The 25,699-nt window shown below is 43.1% G+C and overlaps 2 protein-coding genes across 3 annotated transcripts; one reads left to right on the top strand and one right to left on the bottom strand.

Moving 5' to 3' along the window:
• The first annotated feature begins 369 nt into the window (after nucleotides 1-369).
• Nucleotides 370-2,702, top strand: LOC311358928 (augurin-A-like). The gene is made up of 3 exons (XM_084479027.1): nucleotides 370-498; nucleotides 1,790-1,953; nucleotides 2,369-2,702. Exons 1-3 carry the CDS (start codon nucleotides 426-428, stop codon nucleotides 2,510-2,512), a joined length of 381 nt encoding a protein of 126 aa, XP_084335153.1. The 5' UTR covers nucleotides 370-425; the 3' UTR covers nucleotides 2,513-2,702.
• A 388-nt stretch (nucleotides 2,703-3,090) lies between these two features.
• uxs1 (UDP-glucuronate decarboxylase 1) lies at nucleotides 3,091-25,041 on the bottom strand. 2 transcript variants are annotated; one of them, XM_084478184.1, is made up of 16 exons: nucleotides 24,727-25,041; nucleotides 24,319-24,378; nucleotides 22,204-22,231; nucleotides 22,051-22,099; nucleotides 20,609-20,652; nucleotides 19,756-19,816; nucleotides 19,015-19,195; nucleotides 14,916-15,020; nucleotides 12,931-12,990; nucleotides 12,173-12,294; nucleotides 8,559-8,678; nucleotides 7,998-8,041; nucleotides 6,817-6,877; nucleotides 6,445-6,502; nucleotides 4,702-4,805; nucleotides 3,091-4,031 (listed from the first exon to the last, which is right to left on the bottom strand). In XM_084478184.1, the coding sequence occupies exons 2-16, from the start codon at nucleotides 24,362-24,364 to the stop codon at nucleotides 3,900-3,902; spliced, it is 1,215 nt and encodes a 404-aa protein (XP_084334310.1). In that variant the 5' UTR covers nucleotides 24,365-24,378; nucleotides 24,727-25,041; the 3' UTR covers nucleotides 3,091-3,899. The 2 variants fall into 2 exon arrangements, with proteins under 2 accessions (XP_084334310.1, XP_084334309.1); XM_084478183.1 differs by having other exon boundaries at nucleotides 24,319-25,041.
• Between the last annotated feature and the right edge of the window lie 658 nt (nucleotides 25,042-25,699).

Below are 25,699 nucleotides of genomic sequence, written 5' to 3'. Positions count from 1 at the left end.
CTCACATTTCATCTGAGATGTTTCGCCGTCCCTGCTCAACGACTGGCCGCAGTTTATTACATATGTTCAACTCAACAACACCCCCCCCGGGGTGAGTCCTGAGGCCCATGCGATGCATGTGAAGCCCATGCGTGAGAAGGAAAAGGCTCCCTTTTCTCCTCTCAGCCCTGCTTCTTCTGCCGGCTCCGTGGGAGACGGAAAACTACCAGAGGCAGGACGCCAGCTGTAGACACTAGTCGTGTTTCTGCACGGGGAGGAAGACAACTTTCCACAGCCATAGGCCAGTTTCCTCTTGCAACCCCCCCCCCCCCCTAATTCCCTACCCCCAAAAACGGAGCCTCCACCCCCGCACCACCAGGTCCTGTAACACGGTGCTACACTGGTGCATTCACAGAGGTCCAGGGAGAGGGGAGAGCGGGTTCATCATGGCTGCTCTGAGGTTTCACCTGGCCAGCGTTATGGCGCTCGCTGTATTGACGACACTGCTGACCCTCAGAGGTGAGCCACAACAACCCTTTTGTGCACGTCGTTCTGTCGTTTCTGGGCTTTCTATCTGTTTCCCATCTGCTGCTGTGCTGCACTCGACATGTCCCGTGTGCTGTGGTGAGACACTAGATCATTTTCTAGAGGTGCATCATGGTGAAATGATTGGGAATAGCGAGCATGAAATATAATATTTGAGCAGACACACGCAAAGCGAGCTGTGCGGATTCTATGATTTCTATCTCGCACATGCACAAACATGCACACACACACACACACCACAAGCATGCACGTGAGCATGCACAGGCACGCACACGCACACACACACACACACACACACACACACACACACATGGAAGGATTAGTTTCGGTGATGTGGAAAAATGAGAAAACGGTTGAGTCTGCTGGCGAGAGCTCTGTGTCAGCAAGTGACGAAGCGATAAAGTGGATGTTTAGCTCTTCCATTGTATCCTCTCTGCCACTGAATCAGCGCCCGGCCCAGAGGTCAGTCTCTTTTTAATAATCCATCATGGGAGGGGATTCAATAGCACCAGGCGGACAGAAGCATTGGGGGTAGAGTAACAGAGTAACATGGAAGGTCTTTCTCTGTGGACGGCATAACATTAGTGTTTGCTTTTTAACGCTGTATAGGCCTGTAGAATGCGTTCACAAGAGGAGACCGCCTGATGTACTCCCCCTCCATTTGCAGTTCAGGGGAACTGATGTGCCTTCTAGATCCAAACATATGCAAACAATTTCCTGTCTGTACTTTGAGGAAATTGAGTACAACAAGAGTTGTACCCACAGAGTACAACAAGAGTTGTACTCTGTGGGTTCTCACTGTCGCCTCAGGCTACATATGGGTTCTGTTCTGGTGTGTGTTGTTTTAATGGATACACAGCATGCTGTCTTCCTACCCATCTCCACAGGCTAAGCATTGTCCTTCACTGAATTATCTTACATACTTTTTTTGTATACTTTATACTTTTTAAAGCAACTGCAGTAAAACTAAAGATAAACTAAACTAAAATACTCTTCTAACACCATTTAGTGTCTTCACCTTAAATGAAAACACCAATGATACCTGTAGACATGCTGTAGCATTCCTTTTTCTCATTAAACACGTTTGTCATTCCTTATTATCGGCATTGGCTCAATGCCACAACATATCTGGTGTGCTCCTTTACTTTATATTGACTCAACTTGTCCCATAATTCTAGCAACCTTGAATAAATAGTTCCAGCATCTGTAATTGTTGAGCAATTGTAAATGTGTGATTTGCTCACTTGATTCCCAAACTGTGCAGCTGTCAGCGGTGCTCCCTCCAAGTCGGCTGTCGCCATCAGTCCTTCCAAGGCACAAGAGTTCCTGGCTAAGCTAAACCGGCCCAAACGAAACGTCTGGGATCGCAACCGAGCGGACGTACAGCAGTGGATTCAGCAGTTCATGTACATGGGTTTCGATGAGCAGGTAGGCGAACAGCAGTGCATATGTGGGTGTATAGATTCTGATAAATGTATGACTTAATATTCGATGTCATGTTACTTTGGGTTGTTTGATCATCAAAACAGAGTTCACCCCATGTGATGGACTGATGTTTCATGAAGAAGAAAATGTGCGGGGCATTGCGCAAATCGTATTCAGACAAGCCAAGAGCATACTGAGGGAAGTCGGTGACCCTCATGGTCAGGCCCAGTACTTGTGACTCATAAAGCCGCGTCGGCGTGTCCAGTTCTATCATGCTGCCACTGCTGATATTGATTGATTAAACTTTTAAATCACCGTGGCCTTGGAGGCATGTTATCGAGTTTGTTTTACCACATGTCTTACCACACTGTCTAATGCATGAGACCATGTGCGTGTTTCTTTGTGGTTGTGTTTGCAGAGGCTGGAGACCGACTTGGCGTACTGGTTGGACCAATCACGAGCGACGGATCAGGGTCGTCAGCACCATTACGATGAGAACTCCCCGCATGCCAACGGGGACCCGGGCAATTATAGACACGGCGCCAATGTAAACTACTACTAACACACACACACACACACACACACACACACACACACACGTAAACTACGACTACTACTCACACACACACACACACACACACACATACACACACTCGGATGCGGCGTCATAATTAGTGGCAGTTCCCTCTTTCTTAACGTGTAGTCTTCTTCAAAACATTAACCTTTACGTATTATCTCATTTTATTGTGTAGGCTACATTCGGTTTAATTGATTATTCAACTAAACATATCGCCTGATCTTATACAAATGTTATGTCAGTGCTGGTTTAATGCCTACGTAAATAAAACATTCTCAATCACCAGCGTGGATTAATTGGCCTCCAACACACTAGGCACATGCATATCGTTATGAGGAACTAATTTCCCTGCTTTTTTTTCAGATTACATATGCATCGTCAATTAATTTGTAATATCACAGTAGCAACGATAGTGAAAATGTTATCAGTCCCATCACAATATTTTTGCATAACGGCAATAACAGGCCAAATGTTAGTCCTAGACATGAGTCACACTACGCATTGTTAATTGAATGTCAGATAGCAACAACCTCACAATGATAAAAAAAAAAAAAGGCGAAACAAATATTGAAAATGTTTATTAAAATAGCATCTCCACCTGAAAGGATAGTACACGATTCACATATCCACAGAGCTTTCACAAAGTAGAAGACGGAAGATTTGAAGCAGAAGATCAGAAACAGTCCAGTCCCTTTGCAGTGTTCCGTAGCAGAAGTGAGACGTAATCAGCGCAGTACAGCAAGCTTTACGATGTCCACAGCGAGAGGAACAGATGGGGCCGTCCCCATTGAAGGACAGCAGACCAGTAAATCCACGGGGTGATTCATTGAAGCCACTATCAGCCAGTCCATCCCGGGGGGGGGGGGGGGGGGAGACATTTAAATAAAAACAAAAACACAAACACCCTGCAAGCGTAAACACTACTCCACTTCTCGCACTTTAGCAAAAGCTTATTTTAAATAGCAATCAAAAAACGCCATCCAAAAAACATAAATTCAAAAACAGAAAAGAATGGCTAAATTTTGAAAGAATGGCTAGTCCTCATCTTCGACGTCCTCCTTTTTGCTCGTAGCCCCTGTAGTCGTGTCCAACCTGCCCCAGATCATCCCTGGGGGGGGGGGCGGGGGGGTGCAGCAAAGGCCATGATGGAACACTGTCTATTTTCAAGTCTATTTTCCCCTCTTGTTTTTCCCAAGAATGAAGAAGAGTTCCTCACCCGTGCACGCACACACTCAAAACCCCATCTTTATTCATTCACACAATTCTGGAGCGCACAACACAAAGTCATGTCCACGGAGAAGTCTCCGGAAAAAAAGGTCCTACAAGAGATTTTTCGGTGTGCCCAGCGGCGGTCGCTTCAGGTTGGAGGACCTCAGTTATGTCGGGGCCGTCCCTTCTTCATCCGTGCCGCCTTGGGCTTGGGGATGTACTGGTTGTTGGCCTGGTGCTCCAGCTCCCTGCTGAAGTACTGGATGGTTTTATTCAGTCCCTCCTCCAACGGTACCTGAGCACACAAACAGAACACTCCCTTCATTTTTATTGCGAGGACCTATGAATACTGATCGGCCGATATTTGCATTTTTTACGTTGTTTTTTTTTCCCGGCATGATTTACAAACAGACAGACAGTTCAATGAATATTCCTTTTTTAAATTGAGACTTGTAACATTTGTAATCATCATTGTGTCATTTTTATGATGAAAATTGAGGGAGCAAAACCAGTATCGGCTCCAAAAATTGGCTCAAAAAAAATTGTTCAGTATAATGGGTGGCAGTGTGTGGCGTTGGGGTTTTGACCAGAGCTGGTGGTTTCATAGAGACGCTTGTTGAAATTTGTGATATAAGTCCTTGGCTCCTCTGGTGTGAGATTCTAGGATGTAGGGTATATAGTTACCTAGTACCTAGTTACAACTCTAGCCAACTTTGTGATGCTTTCTTTCAAGCTGATACAAGTTGTTTGAGTAGGAGCGTTATGATGAGGGATGTTGTATGAGGTATTTTACGCCAGTTTTTTCTGAAACTAAGCAATGATTTTAGTAATCAACGACACAATTGGAAAGATTACCATGCTTAAGATCATAGAAGAAATACTTTAAAAACAAGATTTTGGGTTCTCTGCCACCTAAAGTCATGAGGTCAATCCCTTTAGCTTGGAATGGGAAGGGGCTCACATACCACTGGCTCCCAGCCCAGCATCATCTTTGCTTTGCGGATGTCCGGCCGGCGTCTCTGTGGGTCATCCTGGGCCTCAGGGAGGAACTGGATCTGACTGTGGCTCACTGTGGACAAACGTGTTCATGTCAGCATTGGGAATACATACGTTAAGTTAATGCAACATTGAGTTCTACAATCTACAATAAAGTAGACATCGATGCTTTGTCCATGAGCAAAATAAGAGTGACACCAAAGCCTTATGACGGACCAGAACCAACTCCTCTGCCTCCAACCCCAGGAATCTATTCTCCATGTTCTCTTCCCTCCTCACCCTCCCCTTGCTTCCTCCCTCACAGATGACGACTTTTTTACCTACTTTACCCCTGCCGCCATCCTCCCTCCCCCTATCCACAGCTGTTTTTGCCCACAATTCCTCTCTCCTCGTGAGATGTCTACAGAATAGTAAATCCAACCACATCACCACCTGCCCCCTTGACCTGATCCCCTACTCACTGCTCCAGGCTTTCTCGAGCAACATCCTGCCATTCCTCACCAACTCCTCCTTCACTTCAGGCCTTATTCCAGCGTCCTCCGAGACCACTAGAATCAAGCCTTAAGCCTTAAGAAACTGACCCTTGGCACCACTGACACCCAGAACTACAGACTGATGTCTCCTCTTTCATGCCTTTCTAAAACACTGGAACGTGCCATCTCTAAACATCTGTCCTCTTATCTCTCACAAAACAACCTGATTAACCCCCATCAGTCAGGCTTCAATAAGGCACACTCCACTGAGACTGCCCTCAACGGTTCAACCTGTTTGACACTGTGACCCACCAGATCCTCCTCGTAGGCCTGGGCGATATGGCTGAAAGACATATCACGATATAATTTGATCATATTGATCGATATCGATAACTATTGATTGCAATGACCTAAAAAGACTAGGAATTACCATGCTGGATTTAATGCTGGTTTCTGTGTAACACGCAATATGATCTTCCAATGTTCTTCATTGATAAATACTCCAATGTCGATACAACAATGAAAAACACTCAAATATTGTAAATAAGTATGGAACCGTGTTTGTGTAACAAACCCAGCTGCTAGATTCAGTGGTCCAGTCTCTTATCGATATATATATTGAACATGTTTTATATTGATATTGATCAAAAGTCTATCACGATACAATAATTTATTGTTTTATTGCCCAGGCCTGGCTCCTTGTCACTCTCGCTGGCTCCTTACTGGGACCCCTTCCGCTCTCCCTATATACCAGATCCATGGCCTCTGTAATCACATCACAAGGCTTCTCCTATCACTGCTACACTGACGACACTCGGCTATTCTTCTCCTTCCCCTCCTCTGACAGCACCCTGATTGCAACACGCATCTCTGAATGTCTGGGAGACGTCAGCACTTGGACGACTGCCCATCACCTGAAGCTTAACCTCAATAACAGAGTGCCTGGGAAAGATTGCCGTCACATGGTCATTGGGTTATTGTTCACTGTCGAGGACATTGCGATATCTCCATCACCAACCGCAAAGAACCTTTGCGTGGTACTGGACAATCCGGTATGCTGAGGCTATGCTGCCTCCGCCATCCAACCTTTTCAGCGTATCCAGAACACCTCATGCTGCAGCATTCCAAAATTCAAAATTCTCCCATGTGACCCCCCTTTTCCGGGACCTCCACTGGCTCCAAGTAGTAGCTTGCATCAGATTCAAGACAATGGTACTGGCCTACAACGGAACTACTTACCCACAAGGCTCTTGATGAGCTGGGCAAACTCCAGGATGGTGTGCTCCTCTGGGTTTCCCTGATTAGAAAGCACACAGTTCCTCGTTATCAGAACAGCCACACCAGTCACACACACCAATTAATGAACCCATCCATTCAAAATGTATGAGCTAGCCAAGATATTCAAATGGGAAAGAACGGCAAATTTCCCTATTTCATAATTGATACAATCCATCAATTAATTCTGCATTTTCTTTCTGTGTTGAATACACAAATATTCAGCCAGAATAATGAATTAAAAGATACATTATCTTACCAGAACGAACACATTCTATCAGATGTGTGTGAGGTGTGTGTGTGTGAGGTCTGTCTGTCTGTGTGCATCTCTCTCACCAGGTTGACTGGACTGCTGATGTTACTGTTCATCAGGAGCACCAGGCCGTTCACCAGGTCACTGGGAGACGGAGAGAGACAGAGAGGGTCTTTGGGGCTCCAGGCACCTCCAGGCAGTCAAGTGGGAACGTTTTGATGCACACACATCCACGCCATTCTTTACACATGAATCATACGACTTGAACCAAACTAAAAAGGGGCTGAAAGCTGCGCTGGGACCCCGCTTTCTAATCTCCTCCTTGGGGCGTACAAGGCCTCTATGAGGAGGCGAGACGAATGGTCCTCAGAGTGGTCCTCAGGAGGACGTGGAGGATCAAACAGACCACCCGCCCATCCTGCCACATGCACTGGGCTGGGCGGGCAGACCTGCACAGTCTGCAAAACTGCACACGCGGTGTCGGCGTGCCATGCAGATTACTCCTCAGAGACAACGAGGTGTAATTACCGTGACGAGAACTCCCTGATTGGCGGGTAATTAGATTTGATTCGTTATTGTTTCTGAGCGCTGCCTTGGTTCTGGTCGACGGCGACCGTGGCACACCGGAGCGCATGGAGCACCAGGCGAAGGTTGACAGCTTGTGCCGTCCATTTCCACCGCTCATCGCGACAGGCACAGAAACAAGCAGACTCTAATGGCAGGGAACTGTAAACGGGCACTCTGTGTTTGCCAGAGATGAACGCACGGTGAATGATCTTTTTTCAGAGAGAGTGAGAGCTGGAGAGAGCAGCCATTAAACAGCGCATCAAAATTAATTTCCTATGATGTAAATTGTCAGGTGTTGAAAGCATGTGTGCGCGACACCTTCAAGCACACCCTTATCACTGCTGCCCTCAAAAGGACAGGACCTGAATACGCCCCGGCTCTACAGACACCGTCGGCCGTGATTAGGCTGACAATAGAATAGCTGATCACAAAAGGACCCGCCTTACCGTGTTGCTGGTAGGGCTATTAGGCTAATAAAGAATGGCTTGAACACAAAGGACTGCCCTTACAATGGCCATACCACCACCATAACCATCAGCAGGCTATTTTGAAAGTCCCATTAGATGGGAGCAAGAAAGAAAGAAAGTAAGAAAGCCTTATGGGGCCCATTCCCCACGTGCACATAAAGGGTTAATGCCCTCCTAAACCCTGTGCACACAGCCCTACAACACACAGCAGTGGTGAGTGATGTAATTACCTTACATACTGGAAGGCTCTGGTCTGCAGTCCTGAACCATACACCTGTAAACACAGAGGATTGATGACTACTAGCGCCTTTCCAGTCTGGTGGATACAGTATTCTACTGCATCCATCTTAACGTCTTGACATCTTCCTCACCGCGGTTTACTGGCAATACCGTTCACACGGCATACATGTTATTTTTGAAATATTCCAATATCCTTTTGTACATACTCTGCACTTCACTGCTTTTTTTACTACTTCAGGTGAGATGCTGAACTGAATTTTGTTGTCTCAGTACTTGAAATCGGTGCAATGACAATTTTTTTTTTTTTTTTTATATAATAAGAAATTGTTGCCTTCTAATGAGTAAAAAGTAACCATATTTTTAGGTTATAGTATGACTTTATTTTATAGACCTGCTGCATGCTTTCTGACATCATGGATCATCTTCTCATTAGACAATGGATAGCTTTAGTTGAAAAGTGGTTAGCTCTGGCACCACCGATTGGGGACTAATAAAAGGCCTATTGTAAAATTATTATTATTATTAAAAGGCCTCTTGTAGTAAAGACCTACCGTGAGCGGTTCTCCCTGAAGCGCTTGCAGGATGAAGTTACTGACGACTCGGCCGTCGTTCATGTGCATCCTGGAGCCAAATGTGTTGAAGATCCGGGCCACCCTCACCTCCACACCTTCCTAGGGGCCCACACACACACAGCTTAAAATAAAAATACAAACTAACAGTGTATGTACCAATCAAAACAAAAACCTGACAGCAAGATGAATGACCGGAAACAAATTAAGTACATAATTAACACCAAGAAATACTCATTAACCCATTTTCCATCAGATTTACAAAAGCCTCCTTGATGAAGCTCCTTTGATTCCGGTTGTATAGAAAGTAATTAATGCAGCAATGAAAGAGGTTCAAGTGAGTCAATTCAGTTGCGGAAATCTCCATCTTCCTCGTTATCATTTTCCTGCTTTTTCCTTGCTTCATACAGTGCAAAATAAATTAAATAAACACAGGGATTCAGTCCCCATGCAATGCATTTATCATTTTTGAACAGAATTTGAGCAGATCCAGAGTGGCTTGCTAGCTATTGTATGAAATGATGCTTCATCGGGCATGATGGCATGAAAGGTGCAAAATTGCGATATGAAAACTTATTTGAGCCAATTGTATAACTGTATAACTAACTAGTTTTCTGGGACTTGTTCTAGCGCGGTTCTTTTGGGAGGGTTGGGAGCCGAACACCATTTTCCGGTTCACTACCCTACCCCTTTTTAATAACGCAAGCCACACAAAAACATGACTGCCTCCACAGTCCACCACTCACTCACCACTTCATTTGCATTGCATGCAGTCTACACACAACTTTAATAGCCTACGATAGAGACCTCAACAAAGGAGCCCAAGACATGGGTCAACATGCATGTAATGGCATAGTGAGGCAAGGCAAGGACACAATGGGGCCGGCATGATGAAGTGGGCCACGTTTTAAATGCAAGATGTGGGTTTCGCATGTATAACAACCTCCAGCCATTCCCAACTCTACAGCGAAATGTAGTCTGCAATAGCTTCTACTGGCCGTCTGCTTGTGGCTCACGTGCAGGGCTTGTGTGTAAACATACACACCTCGCAAACGATGAAGGTAAGAGACTGAACGATGAAAGAGGAACCTTTTGCAATGTAAAAATAGGAACAGCGTATCAAAACATGTAAATTTGCGCCTTTGCCAAATGTGTGAGAGGGTGGGCATAGCAGACAGGGTCGGATCTCCAAAGGGGTAGAGAACACACACACACACACCCCCCCCCCCCCCCCCCCCCGAGGACTCCCCCCTGGATCTGAGGACTTTGTTATCAACTAATTGCACTCGTGTGTGCATGCATGCATTGAAACTGAGAAGCAATGCCAATCTCAACTTGCTGAATAGTGGAATTTGGGAAGCATGCCTTTCCTTTCCTTGTAGATGTTTATACTTGTTTATGATTTATGGGGTCATTTAAAAAACCTACTTTGAAAGCATGCCGATTGATGTTCGTAGTTCGACTCCCCTGCCGTCTAACCCGAAAGACAGGCGTAATGTTTCCATCTATTGCGACGCCCAGCCTTGACTGATCACATTTTAAATGTCAATGAATTTCAATTTAACAGAGATCTTATTTGTGATACCTCAGCCCACGTCCCACCTGCCAGACAGCTGGATATCATAGGTGCTACTTTCATCTCATTTGGGGGGGTGGGGACGGGTGTCGAGATATTTCGGAGAAACGGAAAAACCAGCACAAGATAAAGAAATATCATCAGTTTAAACGAAAGCCGTGTGACAACAATCACATCTGATCATCAAAGGCTCGCGTCTGTCAGGGCGGAAAGGACAAATCCCCACAGTTGTTCTGAGGATGCAGAGCGATGGCAGAACACAAACACAGAAGAGTGAGTGAGTGAGTGAGTGTGGTGATGTAGGTCAGCGTGTGAAAAAGAAATGCACTCACACCCACGCTTTTTGTTCTGCGTATCAATACTGAATGTGGCATAAAGTAGTCCGGTTTCGATATTTGTCGGGGCATAGGATCTACCACGACTACAACACAAACGACCATCATGGCCGATGGTTGTTTGGCCAGCGCTGAGGGACGGTGGCTGCTGACACTAGAACGGCCCAGCAGGGCCCCTATGGTGCCTTTGGATACAGGATGAGCCTCTTCCCAGGGGTTCTTACTGCCCCACTTTCTAATTACTATTTCTAATTAAAGACCAAACATGTTGTTATTAAAGCATACTCCACTCCACATGTTTTCTGCATTTGAAATCAAATGTTTTTTTTTATATAAACCGTGTGAGGTTGAAAGGTCTCTTCCTGACTGTGGTAATGACTATCTAGTCCATTACTCGTGATAAGCCCTAGGTATCTTTTCTGCATTCTAAATTCACAAAACATAACAACTATAATTCATCGTATCACGTTGAAGCCTAGATTTCGTGTGTTCCCGCGAAGGGGAAGGGTGTCCCAATACTTAAAGGAGCAAGGGGGAGTGCTGTCCCTTAAAATCAACCCTTACCCTTACCACACTAGCCAGCTCGGTAGCTGACTTGCAGCTAAGGGCACTCAAAGAGAGTATTCTTGTTAAGGCGAGAGAAACGGGACTAGGCCTAAAACTCCATCCAGGAACCCTGAAGGGCGCTCCCCAGACTCAAGACATGTTTATTCAGACACACTTTTCATTTAGCCATCTCCCCTGCTGTCTTACATTTGTCATTTGGTTTTACTGCATTGTCAAAGCCCTTTGAGATTGTGCCGGACCATGAAAGGTGCTATATAAATAAAAGACATTATTATTGATACTAATATTTATATTCACCCCAGGCACCCAAAGCTGAATCCATTTCATGAACCCATGTAGGGATACGGAGGGATACAGGAATAACATTCTTCTTCACAAGCTTGGCCACAGGGGGCGTTACAATAGCGGAAACACATCTACCTTTTAACCAACAACACAACAGGGGAATTGAAATGTACAATGTGTACTATCTTCCAGCGCCCATCTTTCTGTGGGAATCTTATGCATACGCACACATACACACCTCATACGTAAAATAAACCAACACAGCAAACTAGATAGGAAGACAACATTAGAAACAACCTGTTGTGGGAAGCAGCAGGTGGCTTGTATCCTATATCTTTCAAAAGAAGCCATGGGCTCAACTGAGTTAAATAGCAAAGCTTTACCGGCCAATATACCTCAATAAAACTCTTTACTCTTTTTCTGTATGAATGGTTTTATTCAGTCTACTCTTAGAACCTCATCAGGGCATATATCCAAATCTACTTACAATAAGTACATTTATCAGAAGTAAGAAACAATATATCGCTGTCGGTACAGTAAAGATATTCATAGAAACAAGTGACAAGCACATAATTGCTAGGTCAATCCAATCCCTGTATGCAACAAGATAGCAAGGAGAAGACGCTACACACAATGCCAAGCACTATTTCTAAGTGCCAGAGTACTAGTTTTAAGTGCCAGTACTCCCCCCCCCCCCCCCCACCATGAGAACTGCTGATTGGAAAACGGACATAGTGAGGCAAAATGAGTCCATTTAATTGGTTTTGTCAAACCTTCAGTTTGACAAAAACAATTAATTGGACCCCTTTGGCCGCATGAGGCCATGGGCGTACCTGCTTCATGTAGGCGTAGCACATGGTCTCCGCCACGCGCTTGCCCTCATCATAGCATGCCCGGGGCCCGATGGGGTTGACGTGCCCCCAGTACTCCTCATTCTGGGGATGGACCTCCGGGTCTGATGAACGCACACGGCGCATGGAGCACAGTTTTAGCCGGGGGGGGGGGGGGGGGGGGGGGTTGGTTTGATTTCAGGATGTATCACACATGAGTGGCCACGATTGCTAAGAATGATTGGGAACATTTTGCCACAGAAGGTCTATGCCAACTTAAATCACAAAAGTGATGACCATAGTCTGGCAGACCATAACCATAGATGCCCGGCACTTCACATTATCCTCTGTGCATTCATTAGCAGGACACCGCCTCCACATTTGCATCTTTCACATGCATTGAGCAGATATACAGTATGTGTAATTCATTTAAAGCATATATTATTTCACTTCAAAGATCTGTAACATAAATTTAATACAGCCATCAAAGCAGTATATTGTATCCAATGAATGTATGCTAATTGTGATGGCCCTATATTTCCCATGCAAACCTCAGGAAAATAAGGTGGATGAAGGGGGTCGTGATTTAGCAGTGGAATCCACAGCTAGGTGTTGATTAAGTCATTAGTATTTCTATAGAACATGATTAGATATGCCTCCATCTGCAATATTCACCACCCATATCAGCACTTTTATGCTCTTTGATATGTTAACTGTGCTAGAACAGTCAGAGGTAGGGGGGGTGTGCGTGCGTGCGTTACCTCCATACACCTCGGACGTGGACGCCAGCAGGAGCCTCGCTCCCACGCGCTTTGCCAGCCCTGAAGAAGACGGGAGGGAGAGCCGTCAGTGAGCACAGAGTCTGCAGACACAGAGCTGAACAAACCCGGTGGTTTAGGCATAGACACGGACTGCAATGGCACGCATTCCAGTTGTCATCGTGAGAAACTCCTGATGTGCAACTTTGTCTGTTGCAAGTCTGGCCTTGGGACGGGCAGCAACTGATTCCCACGCATGTGGGGCCTTATGTTGGTCAAACAGCTCCAGCCATCAGAAACCGCTCTTGCTGAAACCGGTTTGAAGTAAAGCAAAAGCATCTGCCCCTCTGCAAAAGGCTTCCATGCCGATTTCTGTTCATCTTCTATTGCGTCTATTGCGGATAAAACTGTCAAAACTGATTTACAGATACCTGTATCTATAATTGAATTATAGATAAGTATTTCTTTTTTCATGAGAAAGAAAAAACATTAAAAATATCTACTTTTGAAAGTGCACATGTAGAATTACATTTTCTGTGTGGGGCCCACAGTAATGTTGGGGATATTAATGAACTCTGGACAAGAATAGAATCAGAATAATCTTATAGAATTCCATTCATGATAACAGTTATACAAGAACAATCAAACATTGCCCCTTGTAAGAATTAAAAAGTTTTTCCTGCAAAATGTTCAAACCATTTTGCTGGTGGCATTGTGTAGCCTGATTAACTACTATCACCAAAAAATGAAAACAGAATTATACTGATGTAGTACTTTCTCAGTAAATGACCCTTGAAGTTTCTCACAAGGATGATGTTAAATACTTTGAGGAATCCTCAAAGGGTAAAAGATCATGGAGGAAAGGGCTTTGTCTCAGAAGTGTATAGGCTTTTATGTGTAAAAAAAACACACATAAAAGTGGCGATAAAAAATGTATAAGGCAACACACAGCAACACATAATCCTCCTCATATCAAAAGGGACACAGAGGTCAACGGTCATGAATTAGATCAGCCCAGGACACACATTCTAAGATACTATTAATACTAAGAAGAATTGCACCATAAAAGCTCTGATGCCTACATGTAAGCGTGCAAATGGACCGGAAAATCATGGGTCTTTCAATTAAGTAACCCACCCATGTGACTGAACAAGCGGACATCAAGCTGGCCATCAACACTGACATGGGTACATGGCCCTCCACAACATATTGACCTACTCTCTTCTCCAACAAAAGACATCACCGTCATTCCTGGCTCTCTCATTCGAGGTAATTTCAGGATTCCAATATCTTGCCTGGCTAGGAATTGTTCACGTTCCCATGACAACCATAGGATGATGCATTGTCCACGGCAACTGCTGAGAGTAGTGAGCCCTGCACCCCACCCCCTCACCAAACATATACCAACCTAGTGTGTAGCCGTGTAAACTGTGTAAAGGAAGCATCACATTTAATTTAACCATGATGTCGGGACGATGAGTTATGACGAGTGTGTGTGCGGGTTGTAAACACGGAGGTCGTAGCACATAGACGTCCCTGAAAGGGAAACATTGCAGTCCTTTTCAGACAAACATGTGTCAATTGCACAAAGAAAACACATCAGGACGACATGTGTATACACCGTCAACAGCTCATGATAAAAGCTTTTCCGTATTGGCGATTTGCGCAGTCTCAAGGATACACCACAAACTTAAATCCATCCCAAAACACAGCTGGTCTAAACCCTGAAACGGCTGTGCTTGAGGGTACATTTTAACGATTGCGGTGGCCAGGAAAAGCACCTCTATTCGATGAATAAAGAAAGGCATATGAGGCTGCCGCCTCGAAGCCACAAAGCTGACATGACCGCACCGATATATAAATCATCTATTGACTCCAGAGAATAGCAGACAACGGACTGAAAATAAAATGTGCGCATTGATTGTTTGGTGCCCTGCAGGACGGTTTCTGCCAATTTTGTCTTAGCATAGTGACGTGAAAGGACTTACCAAGCATGTTGAGAGTGCCTATGGTGTTGGTCTTCAAGGTCTTGATGGGGTTGTACATGTAGTTTGGCGGAGAGGCTGGAGATGCCAAGTGGTAGATCTGATCCACTGTCGATAAAATGCAGGGTAAGGATTGCATGGGGTAAACACACACACACACACTTCACAAGAGTTTCAATTAAAAAAAAAACACCTTCCACCTAGGGCTGGGCGATTAATCGAATTTCGATTTCAGAGTGAAACGATCACCAAACGAATATAATCGAGTTGAAACGATTTAATATATATATATTTTTTTTTAATAGAAATTGCAGAACAGCTGGATTCATATCTGGACATTATTTTCTATTTGACCATTTTGTGTATATTTTTTTAAGGGGAAATTTCAAAGTTCTCATTTACAAAGTGTTTTTTTGGGGAGAAATTATGAATAAATGCATCATGTTTTCAAACTCAAAAATAATCGTTTGAATAATCGAGATTTCAATATTGACCAAAATAATCGTGATTATGATTTTTTCCATAATCGAGCAGCCCTACTTCCACCCCACTAGCCATTGAACAGTCCAATCCCTTGGTTTCGAAGGCCATTACCATTAGGACCTACCCTGGAAATCCAGAGTTCTCACGAGAGCACAATTGAATTTGCTCAGCAAGTCACTGTGGGAACGAGCAATATACTCACTCCCTGATGCCCCTCTCCCAGCACATTAACCAATGACATCGGTGTATCTGATATAGGTGAGCCAAAAGCGTTGCTGTTTTACCGATCGGATACGGCAAGTCTTATCTATTGGTTAGCTCCGCTGGTCTGGATATGTCACCCCTTGTATTCCTCGGTTGGTCGTAGTGTTATCCAATTGCGTGCAATATTGTCAAATGCATGGTGCTTGGTGCCGCCCCTCCAGTTGGGCCATTTTCATTACTCGTTGCCAGACCCTACAGCTTTCTAGATGTGGGTCTGGATTTCAAGGCTAGTTAGGACCATTACCATTCCTACGTCATAACCCTTCCACCTTTCCCGGTCGCCTTGCATCCATCTCTCGTCTTCTCCCTGATTCACTCATCAACCGGTAGCCATACTGACCCCTTTAATCCCCCTGCACAGACTGCACAGATAGACTCTTTCTCTCAACCTGTAAACCTCAACCTCACTATTGACCTCTTCACAAACCATTCCCCGCCTCCATCCTCAACAATTTCTGCACAGTCCAAATGCCAGTCCAAATGCCAATAAAGGCCACTCACTCTTAAAAGTGGTTGTCTGAAGCCAACAGACCAAAGGTATTTTTCCGATACCAGGAAAAATCACCACATCCAGGAATCCATCTATTTGAGTGCAAAGGCAGTTGATAGCCTAACCTTGTAATGTCCCTGGGAATATTTAAAAAATGGACACAGAGACGGAACACATGTAGTCTACCTCTTCTTTAATTGTCATATCACTGTGTCTGTAAAATTGTGCATATGTTACAACAGGATATTTAATTGGGAAGATGGGGTTGCTGTATGAGTGATACAACGGCATTGCTTGCCTTCTAGAAGGAAAAGCCTTTAAGTTATGCATCGTTTTTTGTGGGGCTGAAAGTTTGTGAATATTTTTTGCGGTGTTATGTATATTTTCAATAAATATCCTGATTGTTGGTTTGGTATAGCCCTTTGTGTAATGGCAGTAGCACTATCCAATCATGTTTCTTCCTAAGAAGAGCACAGTCTAGACTGTCTAGAATGCTACAAAATACTCGCAAAAGAAATTCAAACCACGTCAACAGCAGCGATCACACACGGCTTAAAAGGATTCTCTCAGGCGGTACTCGTTACTACTTTGTTCGATTTGCTGAAATGCAAATGCTGCAAAGTGTCTTTGTTCATTAATGCATTTCACCATTCCTTCGTTCTCTGGACTATAAGGACAAAGAGCGGCAGACGGCTCCCCTGCCGTTTCACTTCATCAAGGGGGAGAGAGGTGGTCGTGCCCCAGAAGTGTCACCAGACAACCAAGTGGATTGGAACAGCACAGGGGGCGAGGAGAATCTTCTCTATGTGTAATAAAAAAAGTGTGTGCAGAGACTAAGAGAAAACACAGGACGTTTGTCGGACCGCCACCATCCGACAAAGATAACTGAAGCCCACTGAACTCGATGAAAGGTTGGCAATTTATTGTGCCGGTGGGTGAGTTAACAGCCCATACAAGACGGGCATTTCAAAAGGGGCATTCAATGCTTGCAATAGAGGTCCACCGTGTTTAGAAAAGAGTTTCCTTAAAGCGTGATTTGCCTTGTTGAAAAAATATATACAAATATGAACCAGAATGTGGAAGAAATTATAGAACTTCAACCCTCCTCAGTAAATCATTTGTAGAATATTCTGTTCTACATACATTTTCTATATGGTGCACGTCAGTTGTGATTGTACAACAACACTAATATAAGTATTTGCATAATAATATAACCACACTCGTAAGTGTCCTACCTAGAAGAGATCTACGTTCCAGCAGTTTATGCCATGTTTTACTATACCTAAAATACTAACAATGGGTTGACAGAATATCTTCTTCAGTTATGCCCATACACTGACAAACAGCACAAGGTGTTCTGTGCTCCTCCCTTCCCCCTGCTACTATAACACCTGTGGATCTTGCCCTTTGTGCTTTGAATACGTATGGGGTGCATCTTTAAGAGCCAGTGAACCCACTGTATCAGCTGGAATTCAAACAATGTAATTAAAAAGATAATTAAAAAGATATGTGTTTGGGGCTGAGATTTCTAGGAAGGAGGGAGGGGGGTGGGTGGGAGGGGGGCGTGATACGACCTAACGGCAACTTTGTGATCCTTGTTTATTACTGTTGTTGCGATCGAGCGTTATAATGAGCCCTGTGTATATGATATGCGGCATACACCATGACGTTATACTGACAAGCAAACCCTGAGTTGGACATTAAAATAAGCCGCTGCTCAGACTGAGCTCGACAAATCCACACACACCGTAGCATTATACGGTTGGTGTCCTGGAAGACTAACCCTCTTTCTCTCTCTCATCAAAGTCAACGCTCCACACATCCACAATCACACCATGGAGTTATGCTTGTTATTGTTTGCGCAGCTTAACCCTATCGCAGTCAACCACCGCCCAGGCAGAGCTCCACACTCCCACAAACACCTCGGCGCCATCGGCCCCTCGCCGTGACGTTGATTAATAATTTCAGTTCACCTCGGCGTCACAAAGAGGCCGTAACCTGCTCACGTAGTGTTTTGGGGAGACTGGCAAAAACACAGCATTTTACACCCTAAAACACAGCCTAATTTCATTTTACCATTAAACCCTTTTACTCTACAGGAGACTTCAAAGGATGTCAAGTAAAATAAGCTACGTTATGGTTTATGCTTTCCTACCAATCTATCTGACGGAGAAACCTCATTGAAAAATTAACAATTAACTTTCAATGTTGTCTTTTTACCTGCAAGTGTTGAAGAAACTAGGAGCCAACCATTTTGGACCCTGCCATGTGCAACGATTGAGTGATACTGGATATATAATAAACCTCTGACAAATGAAAAAAATGTATTCTCAGCAAGTGTGTCTCCCTTTTGAGACTTTGTAATTAATTCCGCTCATCATGTTTGGTGTACACACAAGGAAAAGAATGGTGAAAAACTAGGCCAACGAATAGCGGTTGTCAGGATAAGACAGAGAAAAGCAATCAACACGTAGGTAACTAGCGGATATCTCATAGCCAATGAGATGGTCCCTACCGAACTTCACAACAGATGGCATTGACTGTTCTATCCACTGACCTGATCTGCCTATTGCCAAACAAGAATAATTCGAGAGTTGGAAACCAACGAAAAAGTGCCATCTGGGCAGAAATATATAAATAATTAGACACACACATTTTAATTAGCGTTTCCCAGCAGACAACCCTGCAAAGCCATGCACTTATTTATCATTCACTGCATTTGTCAGAGGCATAAAAGTAATCATCCATTACGGTCCTGGTCATGTTTTTCAGTTTTACAAAATCGACATTTCACATCCGCAAACCATAACAACAAAAATGAACAATGAAATGAGTGAAACACGACCCAATGCCATCCCTCCTCACCTTCGATGTACAAAGGCTCCACCACGTCGTGGTTGATGAGCTCAAAGTTCTCGTGGCCGATCCAGTGCTCCACGTTCCTCTTCCTGCCCGTGAAGAAGTTGTCTACCACGGTCACCTCGTGGCCGTCCATCATCAGCTTGTCGGTGAGGTGGGAGCCCACGAAGCCTGCACCGCCCGTGATCTGTGAACGGGGAAATGCGAACCATGAGTCACGGCCGTCGCATTCGTCAAGCGCGGCCTATGGTTGATTGGTGGATTGAGCTGGGCTGAGTTTGGTTCATTTTGACGGAGAGGAAAACCGTACTGAATGAACAGTCTGCAAATCAGAAGGTTCAGAGAGAACGATACGCAACTCGTGACCCTCCGGAGAGAGCAGTGTTGTTTTGGGACACATTTGACAAGAAAGGTTTACAACTGATGTGAAATTCTGATTGATCTCACATTGATCTTAAACTTTACAGACACTTTTTCTCTCTATTTACCTGAGTTTTCTTTTCACAACATTATACAAAGTTTCACTTCTCTTTCAGACGTCACAATGTAACCTTGAATGAAACCCAAACCCCACTCTCGGTTACTTGGTGTCTAACTAACAATGAAGAGGAATTTCTGAGAAAAAAATGGATGGCTGAGAAAAATTAATGTCTGCACTGAGAGGGCAAACAGGAGAGACGACAAGTGCCCGAATGAATGAAGAGTGAGTACATAAGTGGAAGAAGATGGGTCGTGTTTTCCACATACCAAAATCCTCTTCCGGTCCTTTTCCGACAAGAATTTGACAGGAGGATATTTCTGGGTAAAACTGTAAAAGAAGTGTACAGTTTTAACATCAGAAAAAATAAACCAATAAAGACGATCTACAGACAACTTACAAATAAAATTTAAAACAATTATTGAATGTCCAGTTCTCACACATACATGTTTCAGACACGCATGTAAAAATGTTATAACCCATAATGAAAGCCTAAATATTGTTGAAAGATTCATTGTTGTTCGACACTTGTTCTAGGCTTAACATAAAAAAAAGTGTAGCTTACCAATGCTGTATATTAATAACTAAGAAAATCTACAGATCTACAAGTGAACACAAAGCCAACGCAAAGCCCAATTACAGCAGCCAAGATCATTAGTGACATGGTGCGTGCATTGGCACGCAGACAAAATGGGTTCCCAATCCTCCAGGCAGCATACCAGACATGCTTCTGTTTGGTCAGCTGTCAAGAAAGATGCATTGGAAGCATCTACTCTGGGATCCAGTGATATTGATTGATAAATAATAACAGGGATCAATTTTAATCTTTACTAAAAAAAAATTGTTCAGTAAAGTCAAGAGGTTTTTAGACAATGACTATTGAATTATGTGAAAATAAGAGTTTTTAGGAGCCTAGTAAAGTGTCAGGTCGGATCATAAACACACCCACCTACTGGTGCACAGAATATGACACCGCATCAATGACTTTTATCAAATAGCAAGTCACAGAGGGGTTTATTTCATAGGGGGCGAGTTCGTAGTCCAATCCCTGAACGTGTATTCACAAAGTGTATTAATACATGCGTGTGTGTAAAATAACGCAAACCAATGGCGCATGCTTACCTAAGCTCAAGGTCATGGATCTTCTCTCTGAGGGGTGCTACAGCCTACAGGTGAGGAGGGTTTGACAGAAGAAGGGCACAGCCAGTCAGAACAAATGAGGTGGATCATGCATCAACGCCACGTTGTGCCTCATTAAAAGCCTCATACATTTTTCATTTCAGACATGATCTGCACATTTCATAAAAAGTGAAAGATATATAAGGAACATTTAATGTCTAGTGTCTAACATTTGTAGCAAACAGCAGTGAGGTTGAACAATCCCAAGAAATGAATAACCCCCTCAAACACACACCTCCCTTTCCAACGATTATATGTACTGGGCTGTAATAGGTAAAGTGGCAGTAGTCATTCAAGTGCATGGTAAAGCGCCATAAAATGTTATCGCATTGTCATAGTGCCCAGGGTCCTCTTATTGCATCAATAGCGGGAAACAAGTCAAAAGACCATAATTATTGCTATCTGTTACGCTTGATCATAAATCTCGATAGTAGTCAGCGTGACAAGCCAATGTTTACTTGCACTGCGTAATAGGGATGTGAATAACTCAAATTTCTCATGGTCGAATAATCGATGGGTGGTACGAACGAATAATCGATTATTCGATGTGTGCCGACATTCACAAAGGCAGCCATGGATCATCGGCAAGAAATCACTCAATATCTTAAACGCAAAAAAACGAACTTTAACAGTGATCAGTGTTTGTGTTGTATGCATATATATTAATATTTATGCTTGTGTATATATTTTTTTCTGTACATGATTAACTATCTAACCCTAACCCAGTGCTACAGAACCAACATTAGTTCCGTCCGTTAATTCTTGTTTATTTGAATGGGAAAAAATGTTAGCGGTCCAAATGTTAAAAATCGACTTTGACCCTCAGGAACGAATAATCGAATATTCTGACCCATCCCTACTGCGTAATGTGAATAAAGGTTACTTTTGATTGCATGAAAGTGTGCAATTGTATCGTTACAGTTTAGTTTTGGATACCAACTTCTCTGAAAGAGTGAAACTTTTCGAACAAGGAATCAGATTTGAAAAAACAAATCTCCCAAACATGGATGTATTAAAGAATGCATATCATATTCCCTTTCATCTGCAAACTGTCCATTGCTACACTATTTTACACTCACATTGTTAAGTGTGTGAAACACCTTTTGCCTCAAACCCAGTAACTGGTTTGAGTTAAGTTAAATTGTTACTTGATTGTCATGATGCAATATTATGCGCTTAGTGAATAACGAGTAGTCATGCAGTCATGCACGCAGTCAATGGCCAGGAAACGCTTGAATTACAGCAACCAGACTAATAAAAAAAGAACTAAGTGCAAACAAAACAATACTTTGACACAGATACGATTACAAATAAATGTGAAATACTACTCATAATTGCCTTGCAATGCAGTTAATACATGAAGTAAGCCAAGAAGTAAAACTTACTTCATCTATTCTTTGCTCAATCTTCATCTCGCTGTGTTCCTGTATCGATCTAGGATGGTGAGTTAGGGGAATATAAACACACAAACACTATAAGAGAAAAACACTACAAAATGAGGAATTCACCAGAATTTTTGTGTCCCTGAAATACTCTACCTCATGTTTGTATACGTTCCCCAGACAGCTGGAACGGAGAGAAAAATGGACAACGTCAGGTGGGACGGTTTCAAAAATTGAAATTTGATCTTTCTTTTGCAGAAAGAAAGATCATGAACTCATATCATGACGATAGTGTCGTGCGTGAATGCGTTCTATAGATATCTAATGTATTAGGCAACATTGACAATTACATGCTAGGCTACAGAAAGATCATACTGGGGAAATCAACATATAGGCTATTTCTAGTTATGTATTATGTTTCCGACTTTTTGGTATTTCTTGCATTTAATGTATTGCTTCCTCTGCTGGGCACTGGGGACAGAAAGATTGAAAGATTGCCCTGAACTTGAACTTGCCCTGACTTAAGAGTGCCCAGAAAACACTGAACATCACGTCTACCACCTAGGTCATTAGGCAACAATGATCTCAACTGTGACAACAAGGTTTTACAATACTGGTTTCTCTGCAATACACCTCTGCCAATAATTGTTTGCATTCCTACAGTTGGTTGTGTTTAGTCAATCCATGGTAATATAACAGGCATGATTGTCATTTGGAATCTATTGAGGGAAATCCAGCAAAGACCTTTGGTACATTGTTCTTATTTATTTTCACTTAACCTTTATTAAACAAGGACAGTCCCATTGAGATTAACAGTCTCATTTTAAAGGACACTGTTAAGAATTGCAATAAGAGACGTGTGGATCTGCCTTCTTGACAAATGGTCATGAAGAATCTGCTTTGTGTGGGTCTCTGGGTCAGCAAACTTGTAGGCATCATTTAAACCATCCTTCAAAAGCAATTGCTTGTGGACACATGGACATGGGGAATGGGATAGCCTTTGGTGAATCAAAACAAGGCAATCTGATATGGTCATTGTGTAGTAGTTATTAATTGTTTGTGCATACATAACATTAAACATGCCGGTACACATGCATTAATTTACTGGTACCTAAGCTATTCATTTTGCCAACCTTGACTGACCAGTAATGGGTTTTCTTCACACAAAATAATTATATGCCTGCATAAAATATACAGACTAAAATATTGTACCACTCTATTTTAATTGATAGCGCTGATGCCAAAAAAGCAATGAGCTTGTATCTTAACAACTGCAAGACCGAAGTCCTTGTATGAAATAAACAAAAAAAAACGAAACAGAAAAAATATGTGTTGTCTAGTGTTTTGGTCCCTGAAAGCCAAAAACCAGGTCATGCCTCATCGCTGAGAAAAACATTATTGTTTCCTAGACAATACAATCAGGTCTGGTCCTGACCTGGCCCACAACCACTGCATAATACAAACAAATGAATTAGAAATTAATATGTCTTTTTCATAAATACTATCAGAAACTATGGGTATTGCTCCATTCACTTGATTCGACAAATTAAATGAGCTATCGATTTGAAATTATACAAATCTTTGTCACCTTTTGGATTTTTTAAGTTGTATTATATATTCCATCAGTGTTTTAGAATCATGGTTACCCACCTAGCCCCCATTGCATCCTATCCATCCCTATAAGGGAGTAGGGGGGACTCGGGGGTGAATAACATGGATTCAATAACACCAAATTACACTATTATGAGACAGTGCCTGTCTCATAATCGACTCGAGTGTTAATGTCACTCTTAAAATAAAATGTGGAGAGTAACTTGGGTCATCAACATGTACGTTGTTCATACTCTGCATACCAAGTATGACATGACTTGTGTGGCTGTTACGAGTAATCTCGACACATAAAGTGCGCCGGTGTGGGATCATTGTCCATCAGAACCAGAACAAACAGACTTAGAAACAGCTTCTTTCCACAAGCCATCACTGCACTGAACACAAACTGGCACTGACACACACACACACACACACACACACACACACACACACACACACACACACACACACACACACACACACACACACACACACACACACAAATTGTAAAACACTGTATACGCCATCTATTTTTTTATGCGTACATTGCACTATACTGCCTTGTACTTTTTACTCTTACTATTTTTATGTTGTGTGTATACTTGGACACTGCTACCATTTCGTTGTACACTGTGCAATGACAAATAAAATGATTCTGATTGTCGTGGATTGTGTACTTACAGGCTATGTAGGCGATCAACGCGAGGGCCACCAGCAGCTTCATCATCCTCCTGTTTATCCCTGAGATCACCCACACGATCCGCTTCATTATCTGCTCAATGCAACATGGGGCTCGCTGCTACAACAACACTACCGCACTTTAGACACTCAAGGCTGGCCATGCTTTCGGCGTCTCCGGACATACCAAACAATAAAGCTACTCTAAAAGATCATTGTTTTGTTGTGAGAAAGTAGTCGGGACGGGCTCGGCCAGCAAGTTGGTTAGCGAGCTGCTACGTCAACACTTCCCAGTCCTACGTGGCTAGCCCGACACTAGTAGCTCTGTCTTATCCCCAGCTCTGTGTGCTACTGTATAATAATCATATTACTACTAATAATAATACTAAGAAGAAGAAGAATACGAATTACTTCTATTAAGTGACCTGATTGAAGTCCGTATGTGCCGTACAGTCAACACGTTTTAACAGCGGGGTCCGGTTGGGGTAACAGACGGTGTAATGTACCGAAAGTACATCGTCTCAGGCTAGCCTTTAGCTCCAGCAGGCTGGCTAGTTTACACCAACAAACCGCCTCTTCAGCCCGTATTCGTATCCAGTAAAAGAGAACGATGTGACAGCAGCGATTTCACTGAGTAGCACTCGAGATGATCGAATAAATATCCATCTCAGTCTTGCATTAACGCACAAACGCGGGTTGTTCTTCACTGTTGTTGGCCCGACGCGTTTGATCGACGAACGACAATTCTTGGATTGATTATACGGACTGCTTTTTAACTTTTGATAATAATAATCCTCAATGTCCTATTTAGTCATTATAATGTTTAATTCGACTTTTAACGCTATGTGTTGATATCGCATATATATCCCAAACATGCGATTGATAATTAATGTGACTAAAAGCTTAGTAGGCTAATAGTCAAGGCATTGAACACATTCAGACATAACTTCACATCTCGGGTTCATCCACCTCAGGCACAATGGTTCATTCATAAATAGAAGACTACACATTTAGGAAAACTACCACATTGCACTGACCCACCTGAGACTAAACGCATTTATAAACGTTGACATCATGTTGCGTTCCTAGAAAATGTAAATGTTTAATTTATTAATATTGAAATCATCCACGAAAAAAGAAAAACATTCTATTGTGGATATAAATGTGACTATTCATAATCTGTGTTAAACCCAAGACCAGAGCCTTTCCTGTATTGCTATCCTATTTTAAAGGTATACCTGTATATTCACTGTTTAGTCATTTGAGACAGTTCTATCTAGTGGTGAGTTGAGATATAGGCTACAATACCATTATGGGGTAGGGGTTTCAGGATTCTTGCCCAAGGGTGCTATGAGTAGGCTGGGGGGATTGAGCACAATAACCT

The sequence above is a fragment of the Micromesistius poutassou genome (assembly GCF_964030765.1).
Source record: "Micromesistius poutassou genome assembly, chromosome: 14".
Classification (NCBI taxonomy): Eukaryota; Metazoa; Chordata; class Actinopteri; order Gadiformes; family Gadidae; genus Micromesistius; species Micromesistius poutassou.
The sequence above is the reverse complement of the archived record's forward strand: the minus strand, read 5'-3'. Positions and strand labels throughout refer to the sequence as shown.